General features: G+C 44.1%; 1 protein-coding gene across 1 annotated transcript; it reads left to right on the top strand.

The window, feature by feature from the left end:
• Positions 1-9,134: 9,134 nt before the first annotated feature.
• Positions 9,135-20,224, top strand: LOC127919060 (collagen alpha-1(XXVII) chain B-like; the record flags this gene model as incomplete). Its single annotated transcript, XM_052502479.1, has 2 exons — positions 9,135-10,596; positions 20,170-20,224. A coding segment is annotated over one exon (1,442 nt), but the record flags the coding sequence as incomplete, so codon positions are not given.
• Positions 20,225-20,824: the final 600 nt, after the last annotated feature.

Below are 20,824 nucleotides of genomic sequence, written 5' to 3'. Positions count from 1 at the left end.
GTTAAACACCGTTTTTAAAGGGATGGCTTAAGATACATTTACTGAAAACTCTGAATTGAAACTCCACGAGAAAATCTGTTGGCCAGTAAGTGGGAGGATTTTCAATTCCCGTTACGCACCTGCAGAAGGTAAGTCTAAATATTAACTTATGAGAAGTGCGCAGGAAAGGCGTGCGTAGGAAAGGTCTACATTTCCTAAATTGGAGTCGGGCAGGGATACCAGAAAGGCTGTGAACTCCAAACAGGTGCTAAACACAAACTGTATGGCTGCGTCTCTGGCTCCCAATTCCCTATGGAGTGCACTACTACTGACTGCATGTTTGGATTCTGTCTTCGAGCAGAGACACACCAATCAACCCAAACCAGTCAGTGTTAGTCCCATCGCCTGCAGTCCCCATGGTGTATTCCAGGGACCACCTGCCGGGTGGTTGCGAGCGGGGGCCAATTTTTTACATTGAACATTGAACATATTATTATTATTATTATGTTTATTTGAACAGACGCAATATACAACAAAGCATGTCTCAGTACACTTGATAAAAATGCGTTGGACTAGATTTAGCCAACAGCTAATTTCCATCTGCAGTCCCCAGGCAGGTGAACATATAAACAAACATTTACGAGCAGACAACATACAGATATCAAACATGTTTAAAATAAAATAAGAAAAGAATAGTACAAAAAACAGAGGTCAGGACATGCAGATATGTTTCCACACAGAAGTCAAGACATTGCACATAATAATTATCGGACAAATTGTTATTGGACCTATGAGTTGTAAAAACACATAGTAAAAACATTAACAAAAACAAACGGCAACAAAACAAATTCATAAGTGGCTACTGTTCTTTTAACCACTGGTTAACTTTTGGTGTAAAAGCAGTGGTGTAAAGTACTTGTAAAAATATTTAAAAATAATACTTAAGTCGTTTTTGGGGGTGTCTGTACATTACTTTACTATTTATACTTCACTATGTTCCTAAAGAAAATAATATACTTTTTACTCCATACATTTTACCTGACACCCAAAGTGTTAGTTACATTTTGAATGCTTAGCAGGACAGGAAATGGTCTAATTCACACACTTATGAAGAGAACATCCCTGGACATCCCTACTGCCTCTGATCTGGCGGACTCACTAAACACATGCCTAGTTTGTAAATTATGTCTGAGTGTTGGAGCCTGCCCCTGGCTAGCCATAAATTACATTTTTTAAATAAAAATGGTGCCGCTGGCTTTGCTTAATAGAAGGAATATGAAATGATTTATACTTTTACTTTTAATACTTAATTATATTTTAGTAATTACATTTACTTTAGATACTTAGGGTATATTTAGAACCAAATAATTCTAGACTTTTACTCAAGTAGTATTTTACTGGGGGAATGTTACTTTTACTTGATTAACTTTCTATTAGAGGTATCTATCATTTTACTCAAGTATGACAATTGGGTACTTTTCCCACCACTGTGTAAAAGCACTGACATTAGCCACACATTTGAAGTTTTCAGAAAGTTGGCTCCAGTTGTAAACATGCAGATTGGGAAACAGCTGTTCTACACACTGGAACTCTACAGTTTGCATTAATTGCTCCCCTAGTGTGCGACCATATAGATAGTAAAGTAGTAGTAGACTTGTTGTGGAGCAAGTAGACTTGTTGTGGAGCAAGTCCATGTACATGTTTAAAAAAGCAGTTTTACATTTGAAAGTGTACAAAAACATCCAAAACTTAACAAATTGTGTTTCTTTAGAATTAAACAGTGGTAATAATTATTCGTTTTTTGATTTAAAAAAAATTCAATGCACGCTTATACAGAGATTGCAATGGTTTGTGTTTTTCTTGTAATGCAATAAGACATGTGAGAAAAATATCATAGCATATATATAAACCTTAGCAGCATTAGTGTTAAGACAGTTTATTATCTAAATGTCACAGTATTGACCAACTTAGTCAGTTTAGAGTCTAATACCACACCCATGTACTTATACTGAACGAAAATATTAAACACAACATGCAACAATTTCACCAATTTTACTGAGTTACAGTTCATATAAGGAAATCTTGTCAATTGAAATACAATCAATAGCCCCTAATCTATGGATTTCACATGACTGGGCAGGGGCGCAACCTTGGGTGGGCCTGGGAGGGAGGGCATAGGCCTACCCACTTGGGAGCCAGGCCCAGCCAATGAGAGTGAGTTTTATCCCCCAAAAGGGCTTTATTATAGACAGAAATACTTTTCAGTTTGGCCTCCCAAGTGGCTCAGTGTTCAAAAGCACTGCATCGCAGTGGCATCATTACAGACCCGGGTTTGATCCCAGGCTTACATTTTTTAAATAACCATACAACTCAGTTTCATCAGCGGTCTGGGTGGCTGGTCTCAGACCATCCCGCAGGTGAAGAAGAAGGATGTGGAGGTCCTGGGCTGGTGTGGTTACACATGGTCTGCGGTTGTGAGGCCAGTTGGACATACTGACAAATTCTCTAAAAACACGTTGGAGATGGCTTATCTTCTTATGGCTGCCATCCCGTTAAAGGGATAATTGTCATCAACAACCGCTGAATTGCATAGCGTCACATTCAAACAATATTACAAAAAATATTTATATTCATGAAATCACAAGTGCAATATAACAAAACACAGCCTAGTCTTTTGTTAATCCACCTGTCGGGTCAGATTTTGAAAATATGCTTTACAGCGAAAGCTATCCAAGCGTTTGTGTAAGTTTATCGTTCGCTCGACAAAACATTATGAATACCTAGCACCAAGTAGCTTGGTCACAAAAATCAGAAAAGCAATCAAATTAATCGTTTACCTTTGATCTTCCGATGTTTTCACACACGAGACTCCCAGTTACACAATAAATGTTCCTTTTGTTCCATAAAGATTATTTTTATATCCAAAATACCTCAGTTTGTTTGGCGCGTTATGTTCAGAAATCCACTGGAAAGAGCGGTCACAACAACGCAGACAAATTCCAAATAGTTTCCTTAATGTCCACAGAAACATGTCAAACGATTTTATAATCAATCCTCGGGTTGTTTTTAAAATATATAATCGATAATATATCAACCGCAACTGTCTTTATCAGTAGGAGAGGGAGAGACAATAGCTGCCCAAACTCTGTTACGCATATAAAACACTGCTGGCACCAGGCCATACAATGACGCAGTGTTATCGTTCTTGCTCATTTTCAAAATAAAAGCCTGAAACTATGTCTAAAGACTGTTGACACCTTGAGGAAGTGAAAGGAAGAGGAATCTGGTTGATATCCCTTTAAATTGAACAAAGGCAGGCTATGGAACACAGAGTTTTCAAAATTGAAGCCACTTCCTGGTTTGATTTTCCTCAGGGTTTCGCCTGCAATATCAGTTCTGTTATACTCACAGACAATATTTTGACAGTTTTGGAAACTTTAGAGTGTTTTCTATCCAATACTAATAATACTATGCATATATTAGCAACTGAGACTGAGGAGCAGGCCGTTTAGTTTGGGCAACTTATTCATCCAAGCTACTCAATACTGCCCCCAGCCATAAGAAGTTATGGTAGAGAAATTAACATTGAATACTCTGGCAATAGCTCTGCTGGACATTCATGCAGTCAACATGCCAATTGCACGCTCCTTTAAAAATTGTGGCATTGTGACAAAACTGCACATTTTAAAGTGGCCTTTTATTGTCCCCAGCACAAGTTGCACCTGTGTAATGATCATGCTGTTTAACCAGCTTCTTGATATATTATCTTGGCTAAGGAGAAATGATCACTAACAGGGATGTCAACAAATTTGGACACAATTTGAGATAAATAAGCTTCTTGTGTGTATGGAACATTTCTGCTCATGAAACATGGGACCAACACTTTACATGCTGCGTTTATATTTTTGTTCAGGCTATGAAGGCAAAGTGTATTTCTCCATTGCATGTCACCTTTCCTGACATATTTGTTAAGGCAGAAAAAAAAAAATTACTATATATATATATATATATATATATGGCCCTCTTCGGAGTTTCGTAGATTGATCAATTGCACTCTTTTTGTTTATAAACCCTCATAAACTTCCAAAAATCACATATCACAGTGCCATTATCAAAAAACATATTATTTGCTGTGTTATAGCCTAACTAGACAATAGGCTATGAAGGCAAAGTGTATTTCTCCATTGCATGTCACCTTTCCTGACTTATTTTTTTTTAAGCAGAAAAATAAATAATTACTATATATATATATATATATATATATATATATATACAGTGCCTTGCGAAAGTATTCGGCCCCCTTGAACTTTGCGACCTTTTGCCACATTTCAGGCTTCAAACATAAAGATATAAAACTGTATTTTTTTGTGAAGAATCAACAACAAGTGGGACACAATCATGAAGTGGAACGACATTTATTGGATATTTCAAACTTTTTTAACAAATCAAAATGGAAAAATTGGGCGTGCAAAATTATTCAGCCCCTTTACTTTCAGTGCAGCAAACTCTCTCCAGAAGTTCAGTGAGGATCTCTGAATGATCCAATGTTGACCTAAATGACTAATGATGATAAATACAATCCACCTGTGTGTAATCAGGTCTCCGTATAAATGCACCTGCACTGTGATAGTCTCAGAGGTCCGTTAAAAGCGCAGAGAGCATCATGAAGAACAAGGAACACACCAGCAGAGAAAACAGTCTATGACTTGGGTGACTGGAGTCTCTGACAATTTAATGGGCTTTCCTCTGACAGCGCCTATTATAGCGCCTTGTGGTCAGATGCCGAGCAGTTGCCATACCAGGCGGTGATGCAACCGGTCAGGATTCTCTCGGTCGTGCAGCTGTAGAACTTTTGAGGATCTGGGAACCCATGCCAAATCTTTTCAGTCTCCTGAGGGGGAAAAGGTTTTGTCGTAACCTCTTCACAACTGTCTTTTTGTGTTTGGACCATGATAGTTTGTTAGTGATGTGGACAGTAAGGAACTTGAAACTCTCGACCCGCTCCACTAAAGCCCCGTTGATGTTAATGGCGGCCTGTTCGGCCTGCCGTTTCCTGCCGTCCACGATCAACTCCTTTATCTTGCTCACATCGGCTACCGAGAGCGCTATCAGTCATAAAGAACAGCTGGTGCTCTCGTGCATGTTTCAGTGTTGCTTGCCTCGAAGCGAGCATAAATTAAAAAGTAATTTAGCTCATCTGGTAGGCTCGCGTCGTTGGGCAGCTCGCGTCTGGGTTTCCCTCTGCAGTCCGTAATAGTTTTCAAGCCATGCCACATCCGACGAGCGTGAGAGACAGTGTAGTAGGATTCAATCTTAATCCTGTATTGACGCTTTGCTTGTTTGATGGTTCGTCTGAGGGCATAGCGGGATTTCTTATAAGGGTCTGGATTAGTGACCCGCTTCTTGAAAGCGGCAGCTCTAGCCTTTAGCTCGATGTGGATGTTTCCTGTAATCCATGGCTTCTGGTTTGGATATGTACGTATGGTCACTGTGGGGACAACGTCATCGATGCACTTATTGATGAAGCCGATGACTGAGGTGGTATACTCCTCAATGCCATTAAATGAATCCCAGTACATATTCCAGTCTGTGCTAGCAAAACAGTCCTGTAGCGTAGCATCCGCGTCATCTGACCACTTCTGTATCTCTGTGTGTGGTGTAGAGTTTTTTTCCTCTGGTTGCACATGTGACATCCTGACAAAAATTTGGTAAAACTGATATAAGGTTGCCTGGATTAATGTCCCCGGCCACTAGGACCGCTGCTTCTGGATGAGCATTTCTTGTTTGCTTATGGCCTTATAGAGTTGGTTGAGTACGGTCTTTGTACCATTGGTCTGTGGTGGTAAATAGACGGCTATGAATAATATAGATGAGAACTCTTGGTTGATAGTGTGGTCTACAGCTTACCATAAGGTACTCTACCTCAGGCGAACAATACCTTGAGACTTCTTTAATATTAGACATCACGTACCAGCTGTTATTGACAAATAGACACACCCCCTCACCCCTCGTCTTACCAGACGTAGCATCTCTGTTCTGCTTTTCATGGAAAAATCCACCAGCTCTATTTTATCCGTGTCGACTCACAAGTCCTCAACTGGCAGCTTCATTAAATAGTACCCGCAAAACACCAGTCTCAACATCAACAGTGAAGAGGCGACTCCGGGATTCTGGCCTTCTAGGCAGAGTTGCAAAGAAAAAGCCGGATCTCAGACTGGCTAATAAAAATATTAAAAAAGATGTGCAAAATTACACAGACACTGGACAGAGGAACTCTGCCTAGAAGGCCAGAGTGGGGATCAAAACTGAACTCACTCCTGTTACCTCCGCCACCACCCCCAACTATACGGGAGTTCTTTCTTCCCCCAGTCCTCTCCTGTGTGCTGCCCTTCTGGCAGCTTCATGGGACTTGTACAGCTGGTGAGCAATCAGCCCTTGTTTACTCACAAACTCCCAATCAGCCCCAATTAGTCCTGGCCAGAGAGCCCTTTGAGACCTGGCACGTCCAGCAGCTGGAGCCATCGCCTCGTGATGTATACTCCGTCTGTCACCAGGCCTCGACGAGTCTCCCCTGGTGGCTGACCTGCTGTACGCCACAATGCTTATGTAGATATTCAATTAAAAATCTGCCGTTTCCATGTACAATAGTAATTTACAACATTAACAATGTCTAAACTGTATTTCTGATCAATTTGATGTTATTTTAATGGACAAAGATATGCTTTTCTTAATAAACAAACTTTTGAACGGTAGTGTATACAGTACACCAATGATATTGAATGACATTTGTGGAGATAACGTTTTTGTAATAATCATACTTTCCAGAATATTTTTATTCTTGAATTCAATCTGTTCACACTTAATCACATTCTTTACCAATGTCAAAATTCTACCTCCCGCCTCATGAGCTCTATCTGTATCCTGCTGGCACTGTATAAATACTGTACTAGCAGACCCACTCCAAAAAGAAAATCCCCTTTTCAGGGCCCTGTCTTTCAAAGATAATTCACAGATCTTCATTGTAAAGGGTTTAAACACTGTTTCCCATGCTTGTTCAATGGCCCATAAACAATTAATGAACATGCACCTGTGGAACGGTCGTTAAGACACTGACAGCTTACAGACGATAGGCAATTAAGGTCACAGTTATGAAAAGTTAGGACACTAAAGAGGCCTTTCTACTGACTGAAAAACAACAAAAGAAAGATGCCCAGGGTCCCTGCCTCATCTGCGTGAACGTGCCTTGAGCATGCTGCAAGGAGGCATGACGACTGCAGATGTGGCCAGGGAAATAAATTGCAATGTCTGTAGTGTGAGACAGCGCTACAGGGAGACAGTACAGACAGTTGATCGCCCTCGCAGTGGCAGACCACGTGTAACAACACCTGCACAGGATTGGTACATCCGAACATCACACCTGTTATACCAGGAACGCACAATCCCTCCATCGGGGCTCAGACTGCCCGCAATAGGCTGAGAGAGGCTGGAATGAGGGCTTGTATAGGCCTGTTGTAAGGCAGGTCCTCACCAGACACCATATGCAACAATGTCGCATATGGGCACAAACCCACCGTCGCTGGACCAGATAGGACTGGCAAAGGTGCTCTAAACTGACGAGTCACGGTTTTGTCTCACCAGGGGTGATGGTCGGATTTGTATTTATCATAGAAGAATGTGTGTTACACCGAGGCCTGTACTATAGAGCGGGATCGATTTGGAGGTGGAGGGTCCATCATTGTCTGGGGCGGTGTGTCACAGCATCATCGGCCTGAGCTTGTTGTCATTGCAGGCAATCTCAACGCTGTGCATTACAGGGAAGACATCCTCCTCCCTCATCCGGAGCCTCCAGCATGCAATGCCACCAGCCATACTGCTCGTTCTGTGCATGATTTCCTTCAAGAAACGAATGTCAGTGTTCTGTAATGGCCAGCGAAGAGCTCGAATCTCAATCCCATTGAGCACTCCTGGGACCTGTTGGATCGGAGGGTGAGGGCTAGGGCCATTCCCCCCAAGTAATTGCAGGTGCCTTGGTGGGAGAGTGGGGTAACATATCTCACAGCAAGAACTGGCAAATCTGGTGCAGTCCATGAGGAGGAGATGCACTGTAGCACTTAATGCAGCTGGTGGCCACACCAGATACTGGCTGTTACTTTAGATTTTGATCCCCCCCACCTCCTTAGTTCAGAGACACATTGTTCCATTTCTGTTAGTCACATGTCTGTGGAACTTGTTCAGTTTAAGTCTCAGTTGATGAATCTTGTTATGTTCATACAAATATTTACACATGTTAAGTTTGATGAAACTAAACGCAGTTGACAGTGAGATGATGTTTCTTTTTTGCTGAGTTTAGTTTGTTGAGTGCAGTCAGTGCCAGCATCGGTTTGTGTTGGTAAGCAGACAGCTACGGAAAATATAGATGAAACCTCTTGGTAAATAGTATGGTCTATAGCTTATCAGGAGGCATTCGAACTCAGGCAAGCAGAACCTCGAGACGTCCTTAATATTAGAGATTGCGCACCAGCTGTTGTTCACAAAGAGACTCACAGTCCCGCCCTTCAGTTGATGAGACGCTGCCATTCTGTCCTGTCGATGCATAGAAAAACAGCTAGATTTATATTAACCATGTCCTCGTACAGCCACTACTCAGTGAAGCATAGGATATTCCGGTCCCATTTATAAGATCGTCTCAAACAGAGCCCGTGTACTTTGTTTTCCAGTGTTTGTACATTCGCCAATAGAACAGAGGGTAGAGGCATTTTATTTACTCATCGCCGTAGTTTCATCAGGGTTCCCCCAAGTTGGCCTCTATATATTGCTTTGCCTCTTCCGGGTGCCTTCGATTAGGGCCTGGTCTCAGGTCAGCAGTATGTTCTGCGTGAGCTGAGTTATTGAAGTAGACTTCTTCCTCCAAATCAAGGTTAGTGATCACTGTTCTGATGTCCAGAAGATCTTTTCGGTCATAGGCAACGATGACGGAAACATTATGTATAAAAACACTTAAAATCAGTGCAAAAAAAACACAAAATAGTATAACTGGTCAGCAGCCCGTAAAACGTTTACTCCCAGTGCCATTCTTTCTTCACAGTATGTTTTGTCTCTGTGTGTGTGCGTGTGCGTGGCCACTCTGATCATACACCTGTCCTGCTCTCTTGCAGATGTGGACATCCTCCAGAGGCTGGGGCTCAAGGGAGAGAAGCCATCAAGCTCCATCCGTCCAGGGATCATTCCGTTCCGATCAGGAGTCATCCTCACCCAACAGGCACGTGTGGAGGCCCCTGCCCGCTCAGTCATACCACCATCCTACTGGCCCAACCTGGCGCTGCTTCTGAGTGTGCGTTCCCACCGTGTCAACAACGCCTTCCTCTTCACCGTGCTCACCGGCCACCGCCGGCTCCTGCTAGGCCTGCAGCTGACCCCGGGGCAGCTTGTCCTCCACACAGGGCCCAAGAGCGCCGTCCCACTCCACTACGACCTCCGCGATGGCCAGTGGCACCATCTGGCTCTGGACATCCGTGACCAAAGGGTGACTCTATACTCTGCCTGTGGGAAGCAGAGCGTTCACGCAGACTTGACTTCGGTAGACAGAGAAGGCCTGGACCCTGAGAGCTCCTTTCTGCTCGGGAAGATGGGCCAGGGCTCGGTGCAGTTCGAGGGTGCCATTTGCCAGTTTGACCTTATCCCCTCCTCCCAGGCAGCTCACAACTACTGCAGGTACATTAAGAAACAGTGCATGGAGGGTGACACCTACAGGCCAAACATAGCGCCCCTCTTAACCCGAGACCCCAACATCACGGCCAGCCTGGCCCTGCCAGCTCCCTCTGAGCTGAACAGGAAGCCCATGGTCATGAACCTAGCAAGGAGCGCCACTGCAGCTGCCTCTGCTGTTAGGCATGTGGTGCCGGCCATCCTGCTAAAGCCCATCCCTAGGACCACTCCTTCTCCCCTACCTGGTACTGTGATGTTACTCATGACAGGGCCTGGGCTAGCCTTCCCGACCAAGGCCCAGAGCGAGACCATTACAGCACCACTCAGGAATGGAGTCGCCCCTCCCTCCGCCCCCCAAAACCTACCCCATCACTCAGAAATCCCACAAGCCCACCCATATCAAGCCCGCCAATGTCAAGCCCACCCTGTTAAGCCTGCCAATTTCAAGCCCACCCCTCCCAAGCCCACCCCTACCAAGCCCATCCTAGCCAAGCCCACCTCTCGCAGCAGCCCCAAGAAGACCACCTTGGGGCTGGAGGCAAAGCAGAAACCCTCTTTCACTGCTGCGGCCAAGCCTACCAAGAAGAAGCCAGACTCTGCCCTTCTAGCCCAGGGGGCAGTCAGCCCTGGGCCAAAGAAACTACTACAGAAACCACAGCCTACAGCACCCAAAAGACAATTGCCCAGCCTAAAGTCACAGCCACTCGCCAATTCAAAGCCACCAATGCACCTGCCAATCCAAAGCTATCGAAAGCCACCAATGCACCTGTCACCCAACGGCCCACCAGACCCACCTATGCACCCTTTAACTTCCCCGCCACGGGCTGGTGGCAGACGTACGATGTGGAGCCGACCCATTTTTCTCTACTTTTGCCAGGACCCCAAGGGCTAAAGGGTGAACCAGGCCTTGCGGTAAGAGCCTCTTAATACTCTTTCCTACCAACTGGGGATGCATAAGAGATTGTATTTAGCGCACAAAGGCAGTGTACATATGTGTTTTCATGTGTGCATGAGTGAGTATGTGCGAGGTGGAAGTGTGTGGCAGGTTGAGTTATTAAACTCACTGGAGTGGTGAAAGTAGAGCATATGTGAGCCCTCTCTTCCTCATCCTACCCCCGTCCCCTCTTACTCTCTCTCCCAGACTCTATTCCAGTCTGATTACAGACCTCTATCCCTCCTCACTGTGAACAATCGAGGCTCAGTGACGTTCTGCTGAGGGAATATGGGGGGAACACAGCCTCTTCAAAGCTCTGCCAGCCCAGGTATAGAAAGTGGGGAGGAGGACAGGAGGGCTGGGTCTGTGATCAGAGAACCCTTCAGTATATATATAGCCAGATGTCTACAGTGGAAAGTGGGGGTGGGGGGAGAAAGGAGGATGACTGAAGACAAAAGAGAAAGAGAGATGGTGATGGAGAGAGAACATTGTGGACATTGTTCAAAGTTTCTTTGTTCAAATGTCTCTCCTTTTTCTCAGTTTGTTTGTCTTTACTGTCCTCTTCTACTTTTCAAAACACAACAACATCAAATGTATATCTATTGGTACATACATAGTACAAAGCATGTCAGTGTCCTTGTTTGAAGTGAAAGGCTGCTAGGGTTTAGCTTTGGGGTAGTGGGGCAAGCTCGCTGGAGTCATATTGTCACTTCAGGCTAAAGGTCACTGCAAGGTTCACTCCGTCGATCGACATGCTTGCATGTGCATGGATGGAGCTGGATTTTGGGGGCAGACTGCACCTTTGTCCACATCGTTGTTGAGCTCCACCCAGAGTGGAGCAAGTCTGACTTGAGTAGTGTCTATCCACTAGGGGAGCCAGAGTATCTTACCAAGCAAAATTAGCCTTGTGTAGTGTTTATCCACTAGGGGGAGCAAGAGTAGCTTACCAAGCAAGAACAGCCGTGTGTAGTATATATCCACTAAGGGGAGCCAGAGTAGCTTACCAAGCAAGAGGAGCCTTGTGTAGTCTATATCCACTAGGGGAACCAGAGTAGCTTACCAAGCAAGAGGAGCCTTGTGTAGTCTATATCCACTAGGGGAACCAGAGTAGCTTACCAAGCAAGATGGGCCTTGTGGAGTGTATATACACTAAGGGGAGTCAGAGTAGCTTACCAAGCAAGATGGGCCTTGTGTAGTGTATATCCACTAGGGGAACCAGAGTAGCTTACCAAGCATGATGGGCCTTGTGTAGTGTATATCCACTAGGGGGAACCAGAGTAGCCTACCAAGCAAGAGGAGCCTTGTGTAGTGTATATCCACGAAGGGGAGCCAGAGTATCTTACCAATCAAAATTAGCCTTGTGTAGTGTTTATCCACTAGGGGGAGCAAGAGTAGCTTACCAAGCAAGAACAGCCGTGTGTAGTGTATATCCACTAGGGGGAACCAGAGTAGCTTACCAAGCAAGAGGAGCCTTGTGTAGTGTATATCCACGAAGGGGAGCCAGAGTAGCTTACCAAGCAAGATGAGCCTTGTGTAGTCTATATCCACTAGGGGGAACCAGAGTAGCTTACCAAGCAAGAGGAGCCTTGTGTAGTGGATATCCACTAGGGGGAACCAGAGTAGCTTACCAAGCAAGAGGAGCCTTGTGTAGTGGATATCCACTAGGGGGAACCAGAGTAGCTTACCAAGCAAGAGGAGCCTTGTGTAGTGGATATCCACTAGGGGGAACCAGAGTAGCTTACCAAGCAAGATGGGCCTTGTGGAGTGTATATCCACTAGGGGGAACCAGAGTAGCCTACCAAGCAAGATGGGCCTTGTGGAGTGGATATCCACTAGGGGGAACCAGAGTAGCTTACCAAGCAAGATGGGCCTTGTGTAGTGGATATCCACTAGGGGGAACCAGAGTAGCTTACCAAGCAAGATGGGCCTTGTGGAGTGTATATCCACTAGGGGTACCAGAGTAGCCTACCAAGCAAGATGGGCCTTGTGGAGTGTAAATCCACTAGGGGAACCAGAGTAGCTTACCAAGCAAGATGGGCCTTGTGGAGTGTATATCCACTAGGGGAACCAGAGTAGCCTACCAAGCAAGATGGGCCTTGTGGAGTGTATATCCACTAGGGGAACCAGAGTAGCTTACCAAGCAAGAGGAGCCTTGTGTAGTGTATATCCACTAGGGGGAACCAGAGTAGCTTACCAAGCAAGAGGAGCCTTGTGTAGTGTATATCCACTAGGGGAAACCAGAGTAGCCTACCAAGCAAGATGGGCCTTGTGGAGTGTATATCCACTAGGGGGAACCAGAGTAGCTTACCAAGCAAGAGGAGCCTTGTGTAGTGTATATCCACTAGGGGGAACCAGAGTAGCTTACCAAGCAAGAGGAGCCTTGTGTAGTGTATATCCACTAGGGGGAACCAGAGTAGCTTACCAAGCAAGATGGGCCTTGTGGAGTGTATATCCACTAGGGGGAACCAGAGTAGCTTACCAAGCAAGAGGAGCCTTGTGTAGTGTATATCCACTAGGGGGAACCAGAGTAGCTTACCAAGCAAGATGAGCCTTGTGTAGTCTATATCCACTAGGGGGAACCAGAGTAGCTTACCAAGCAAGAGGGGCCTTGTGGAGTGGATATCCACTAGGGGGAACCAGAGTAGCTTACCAAGCAAGATGGGCCTTGTGGAGTGGATATCCACTAGGGGGAACCAGAGTAGCTTACCAAGCAAGAGGAGCCTTGTGTAGTGTATATCCACTAGGGGGAACCAGAGTAGCTTACCAAGCAAGATGGGCCTTGTGTAGTGGATATCCACTAGGGGGAACCAGAGTAGCTTACCAAGCAAGATGGGCCTTGTGTAGTGGATATCCACTAGGGGGAACCAGAGTAGCTTACCAAGCAAGAGGAGCCTTGTGTAGTGGATATCCACTAGGGGGAACCAGAGTAGAGCTTTAGCCAGTTTTAGAGAACTCCTTTGGATTCCTTGCTGCAAGATGGAGGATCCTGGGACGAGTCAATGAGGTTGGTCCAGGGCAAGCTGAGACCATTGTGAAGGCCTGCGTGGCCCTCTACAACTACCTTTGCATCACAGACACTGACAGAGTCATCAACACAGTACACCCACCCCACGTTTGTTGTCCACTCCACACCCATTGGGGACCTGTGCCCAGGAGAGTGAAGGCAGGTGGTACAAGAGGACACCAGCTTCCTGGACCCAAGGAACATGTTGGCAGACGGCAACCAGAGTTGCTAAAGACGTGTCCAACAACCTTAAGGAGTACTTCCTCACACCAGCTGGTAGAGTGTCTTTCCAGGATGCTGCCATCACACGTGACACCCTACAGTAAATATGTTCTCTTTCTCTGGGAGATTACTGTTTATACAGTATGTCATGTTGTGAGCTACTGTTTTTCTTATTCACACATTACCAATCACAATAAAGATTACCGTAATGACAGTCACTTCATCCTCATGTTGTTTTAGTTTGTCATATACAGCATATTAAGACTAGATCCTCAAGACAGTAACCTAATCTACATTACCATGTAAAGCCTTGTGTAATGTGTAGTGGGAAACTTCCTACCATGGTACATTGGTGAGAATGACTGTCCAGCTGTAGGCAATAAGAACAGACTCCCAAGACATTAACCTAATTTAAATAGCTCATTTACAAAGCAGTACAAGTTTACTGAGTGACTGATACAGAACAGTCATATTTTATGCCACATGTATAAATAATCAGACAAAGACATTTGCAGACCTTTTGCTAGATATTTTTCACCAGGTGACGATCACAAGAGGAAATACCACAGGAGGAAAATAGTGCAATTAAAGAAATCATCTGCTCCAACATCTGCACAAATGTGTTTAGCACACAACACAGGGTCAAGAGATGAGGCAGAGGTAGATGGAGTGTCAGGGCAGAGAGTGAAGGTGCGCCTTGAAGGGTTGGATGTTGGTGAGAAGGGCAGGGGACGGTATGAGCCAGGCCAGGAAGAAGATGTACCAAGGGGCGATGAACCATCTGTCAGGGCTCAGCTCTGTCTCTGTGCTTTCCCCAACACCATGCCCTTCCAACACCTACAGGCAGATGGCGAATTATTTTGAATACCTTTGCGAGCAATCTTAAAACATCTCCATGGGCTCCTTTTTGAGTTTAATGTTCACTCAATAGAATTGATTTAATAAACATCTCAATCTAAGTAGCACATACACACCACAGTGTCTGTTTTCAGATGTTTGAACTAGCCCTGCAAATCATTATGATAACAACACAGGCACAGGATATTTCCTAAGCACAATTTCTCCCATACAGACCTGAGCTGATTTCACATGTTTTAACAACATCTGCTAAACATAAGATCACAACCACACACACATTGATCAAAATGACTCACAGTGAGTACATACAGTGCCTTCGGAAAGTATTTAAACCCCTTGACCGTACACACATTGATCAAAAGGACTCACAGTGAGTACATACAGTGCCTTCGGAAAGTATTTAAACCCCTTGACCGTACACACATTTGTTACATTGCAGCCTTGTTCTAAAATTGATTCAATTGTTTTTTTCCTCCTCAATCCAGATACCATAAGGACAAAGCAAAAGCGGGTTGTTAGAAATGTTTGCAAATTGATTAAAAGAAAATTAAAATATCACATTTACATAACTTGGTTGAAGCACCTTTGGCAGCGATTATAGTCATGAGTCTTCTTGGGTATGATGCTACAAGCTTGGTACACCTGTATTTGGGGAGTTTCTCACATTCTTCTCTGCAGATCCTCTCAAGCTCTGTCAGGTTGGACGGGGAGCGTCACTGCACAGCTATTTTCAGGTCTCTCCAGAGATGTTTGATCAGGTTCAAGTCCGGGCTCTGGTTGGGCCACTCAAGGACATTCAGAGACTTGTCCCTAAGCCACATTGTCTTGGCTGTGTGCTTGTTGTCTTGTTGAAACAATGTGAACCTTCGCCCCAGTCTGAGGTCCTGAGCACTCTGGAGCAGGTTTTCATCAAGGATGTCTCTGCACTTTGCTACGTTCATCTTTGCCTCGATCCTGACTAGTTTCCCAGTCCCTGCCTCTGAAAAGCATTCCCACAACATGATGCTGTCACCACCATGCTTCGTCTTAGGGATGGTGCCAGGTTTTCCATCAGATGTGATGCTTTGCGTTCAGGCCAAAGTGTTCAATCTTGGTAACATCAGACCAGACAATCTTGTTTCTCATGGTCTGAGAGTCTCCCTGGGGCCGTCCAAGCGGGCTGTGATGTGCCTTTTACTGAGGAGTGGCTTCCGTCTGGCTACTCTACCATAAAGGCCTGATTGGTGGAGTGCTGCAAAGATGGTTGTCCTTCTGCAAGGTTCTCCCATCTCCACACAGTAGAGCTCTTTCAGAGTGACCATCGGGTTCTTGGTCACCTCCCTGATCAAGGTCCTTCTCCCCTGATTGCTCAGTTTGGCCGGGCAACCAGCTCTAGTCAGAGTCTTGGTGGTTCTAAACGTCTTCCATTCAAGAATGATGGAGGCCACTGTGTTCTTGGGGATCTTCAATGCTGCAGACATTTTTTGGTACCCTTTCCTAGATCTGTGCCTCGACACAATCCTGTCTTGGAGCACTATGGACAATTCTTTCGACCTCATGGCTTGGTTTTTGCTCTTGACATGCACTGTCAACTATGGGACCTTATATAGACAGGTGTGAGCCTTTCCAAATCATGTCCAATCAATTGAATTTATCCCATGTGGACTCCAATCAAGTTGTAGAAACATCTCAAGGATGATCAATGGAAACAGGAGGTACCTGAGCTGAAATTCAAGTCTCATAGCAAAGTATATGAATACTTACGTAAATAACACCACTTTCTTTTATACATTTGGGGATTAAAAAAAAGATTTTCGCTTTGTAATTATGGTGTATGGTGTTTATTTAATACATGTTTTAATAAGGCTGTAACATAACAAAATGTGGAAAATGTCCATGGGTCTGAATATTTTCCGAATGCACCGGATGGGTGTCTGTCCCGATGTTTTACATACACTACCATTCAAAAGTTTGGGGTCACTTAGAAATGTCCTTGAAAAGCACATTTGTTGTCCATTAAAATAACATCAAATTGATCAGAAATACAGTGTAGACATTGTTAATGTTGTAAATGACTATTGTAGCTGGAAACGGGAGATTTTTTTCTTGAATATCTACATAGGCGTCAGAGGCCCATTATCAGCAACCATCACTCCTGTGTTTCAATAGCATGTTGTGTTATCTAATCCAGGTTTATCAGCTTAAAAGGCTAATTTATCATTAGAAAACCCTTTTGTAATTATGTTAGCACAGCTGAAAAGTGTTTGTTCTGATTAAAGAAGCAATAAAACTGGACTTCTTCAGACTAGTTGAGTATCTGGAGCATCATCATTTGTGGGTTCAAGTACAGGCTCAAAATGGCCAGAAACAAAACACTTTCTTCTGAAACTCGTCAGTCTATTCTTGTTCAGAGAAATGAAGTCCATTTCATGTGAGAAATTACCAAGAAACTGAAGATCTCGTACAACGCTGTGTACTACTCCCTTCATAGAACAGCGCAAACTGGCTCTAACCAGAATAGAAAGAGGAGTGGAGGCAGCTTCAATACACTGTACCCGCAAAACACCAGTCAAAGCGAAGAGGCGATTCCGGGATGCTTGCCACCTAGGCACATTTGCAAAGAAAAAGCCATATCTCAGATTGGCCAATAAAAATAAAGGATTATGATGGGCAAAAGAACACAAGCACGGGACAGAGGAACTCTGCCGAGAAGGCCAGCATCCCGGAGTCGCCTCTTCGTTGTTGATGTTGAGACTGGTGTTTTGCGACAACAACCTCTCCCTCAACGTGATCAAGACTCAGGAGATTATTGTGGATTAAAGGAAAAGGAGGGCTGAGCACGCCCCCATTCACATCGATGGGGCTGTAGTGGAGCGGGTCGAGAGTTGTGTCTACATCACCAACAAACTAACATGGTCCAAGCACACCAAGACAGTGGTGAAGAGGGCAGAACAAAACCTATTACCACTCAGGAGACTGAAAAGATTTGGCTTCGGTCCTCAGATCCTCAAAAGGTTCTCTACAGCTGCACTGTCGAGAGCATCCTAACGGTTTGCATCACTGACGTTTTTTTTGTTGGTATTTTTCTTAACACTGCATTGTTGGTTAAGGGATTGTTAGTAAACATTTCACTGGTGTACAAATGTCAGAGAGAACTCCCATTTGTTTCTGTAAAAGATATCACTGTTTCTCCTAGAACTGGATTGTCCTCCATTAATTGTAAGTCAACTAATTTGTTTGATAACTTTGTTGTTGTTTTGTTGTTGTATTCGGTAAATTTGTCAAATAACATTTAGATTTAATTTTGATATATTATTGTCCCACTTTGCTGTAAGACACTAGATATGAGCATCTGCTAAATGACTCAAATGTAAGGGGTTTCTACCTGGAACCATAAGGGTTCTTCATAGGGTTATCCTATTGGGACAGCCAGAGAACACTTTGGACCCTTTTTTTCTAAGAGTTCATAGCACCTGCCGCTTTTTGGGAGCCCTGTTGGAGCACTCTGCAGCTCCAGTCACTCCTCTGTGTGAAAGCTGAGGACAGGGCCCAGTAAGAGATACAACACAGACATAGTTGAAGTGAGCCCAGGAAAGTCTATTTTCACTCCTGAGTGCCCTCCTGTAACACAATTTAAATGGCACAATGTCCACAATTAAGCGGACAATCAATCCAACTAAGATGTCCTCTTACAAAAGTCCACCCTTTTTCGCTGGAGTCACAGGTTAGAGCCAGGATGGTCTATAGCCTAATTAAAGTTAAGCTGTAGGAGACATGGGTCATGTTCAGTGGAAACCAAACAGGAGAAACACATGGTACACATGGCTGGAGGTTTATGCTGTTTTTGTCCAGTCATCAGGCAGTGTAGTGGTCACCCTCTTATTTTTCACTTCTCTTTTTCCTCTTTATGTTGAAAGTAAAATAAATGACCATGGGCCTAGTTTGATAAATTGAACACGTTGGGAGTGAAGCAGGAAATGTTCTGGTGCTTTTAGTGTTTCCTGCCCCCTGTACCTACAGAGATGCACGCGCACACACACACAAACACACGTGACCCACCTGGCCTCTTATGAGCAGTACCAGTTTGGGATTTAGTTACATTACAGGAAAGGTGGTGTTTTTAATTCATCTCCATTCAACCCAGATTCAGATTGAACTTGTTGAGTACTGTGTTAGTAGTGTGTGTGTGTGTGTGTGTGTGTGTGTGTGTGTGTGTAATCCAGATGTTAAAGAGTTATTCACTGTTGATATAGTTTAAAACCCTCTTAAAGTAGCATACAGGTATATAGAATAGGGTAAAAGTATACAGTACCAGTCAAAAGTTTGGACACACCTAGTGATTCAAGGTTTTTCTTTGTTTGTACTATTTTCTACATTGTATAATAATAGTGAAGATATCAAAACTATGAAATAACACATATGGAATCATGTAATATCCAAAAGTTATAATATATTATATATTTGAGATTCTTCAAAGTAGCCAGCCTTTGCCTTGCTGACAGCTTTGCACACTCTAGGCATTCTCTCAATCAGCTTCATGAGGTAGTCAACTGGAATGCATTTCAATTAACAAGTGTGCCTTGTTAAAAATTAATTTGTGGAATTTCTTTCCTTAATGCATTTGAGCCAATCAGTTGTGACAAGGTAGGTGTGGTACACAGATGATAGCCCTATTTGGTAAAAGACCAAGTCCCTATTATGGTTGGAACAGCTCAAATAAGAAAAGAGAAACAACAGTCCATCATTACTTTAAGACATGAATGTCAGTCAATCCGGAAAATTCCAAGAAATTTCAAGTCGCAAAAACAATAAAGCACTATGAAGAAACTGGCTCTCATGAGGACCGCCACAGGAAAGGAAGACCCAGAGTTACCTCTGATGTTCAGAGGAGACTGCATGAATCAGGCCTTCGTGGTCGATTTGCTGCAAAGAAACCACTACTAAAAGGACACCAATAAGAAGAAGAGACTTGCTTGGGCCAAGAAACACAAGCAATGGACATTAGACCGGTGGAAATCTGTCCTTTGGTCTGATGAGTTCAAATTTGAGACTTTTGGTTCCAACTGCCGCGTCTTTGTGAGACGCAGAGTAGGTGAACAGGAATGTGTGAAAGTGTCCGTATGTGTGGTTCCCACCGTGAAGCATGGAGTAGGAGGTGTGAAAGTGTGGGGGCCAACAAGTGCTCAGCATATGTGTTAACTCCTTCAAGACAGTTGGAAAATCATTCCTCATGAAGCTGGTTGATAGAATGCCAAGAGTGTGCAAAGCTGGCTACTTTGGGTGGCTACTTTGAATAACTTTTTGGTTGCAACATGATTCCATATGTGTTATTTCATAGTTTTGACGTCTTCACTATTATTTTACAATGTAAAAATAAAGAAAACCTTTGAATCAGTAGGTGCGTACAAACTTTTTGACTGGTACTGTATATATATTTTTCTTCATTTAAAAAAAATGAATGTGTGTGTGCTTTTCTCCCACCTTACAGGGCCATCCTGGACCACCAGGGAAGTCAGGCACACCAGGGAAGAGGGGTCCTCAGGTAAGCCTCTATTTCATCTCCCTGTCCCCAGTGTTTGTTTGTTTGTTTGATTGTCTGTCTCCTCCCCTCTGTGAGCCAAACTGTTTCACCTCTCTCCTTATACATCCCCTCTCTACCTCTCTTCCCCTCTCCCCCCTCCATCCCCAGGCCTGCTAACCTAACATAGCCAGATCTCAGATCTCTGCTCTGAAATAGAGTTCTGTGGGTATAGCGATGGAACTGGTCATATAAGCAAATAAGATCTGTTGACTAGTCAAATCAAATCAATATTCCTTGGCTTACTGTGTGCATTCGTATCTGCTCGGCTGAAGGCTGTTTAACGTGGTCTGTTATGACGGTTGCTGCCACTGCATCAGAGGTCCAAACAAACACACACTAATCACCCCCCCCCCCCAGGGAGGTAAAGGGGCTCTGCTACTCAGACACACCACCACACCCTTTGTATGCATTGCAGTCAGATTGACCCTAATAAGTGTAGGGCTGAGAGCGTTGACCTCCAGGCATAAACAGGAAAACTCACATAAAGAGACCTTTGAAAAGACTACCTATCTGATAGGATGCCTAAGAAAACCTCTAAACACAGAGGAATCTTAATTTGTTA

Source organism: Oncorhynchus keta, unplaced genomic scaffold (assembly GCF_023373465.1).
Source record: "Oncorhynchus keta strain PuntledgeMale-10-30-2019 unplaced genomic scaffold, Oket_V2 Un_contig_15611_pilon_pilon, whole genome shotgun sequence".
In the NCBI taxonomy this organism is placed as follows: Eukaryota; Metazoa; Chordata; class Actinopteri; order Salmoniformes; family Salmonidae; genus Oncorhynchus; species Oncorhynchus keta.
The sequence above is the reverse complement of the archived record's forward strand: the minus strand, read 5'-3'. Positions and strand labels throughout refer to the sequence as shown.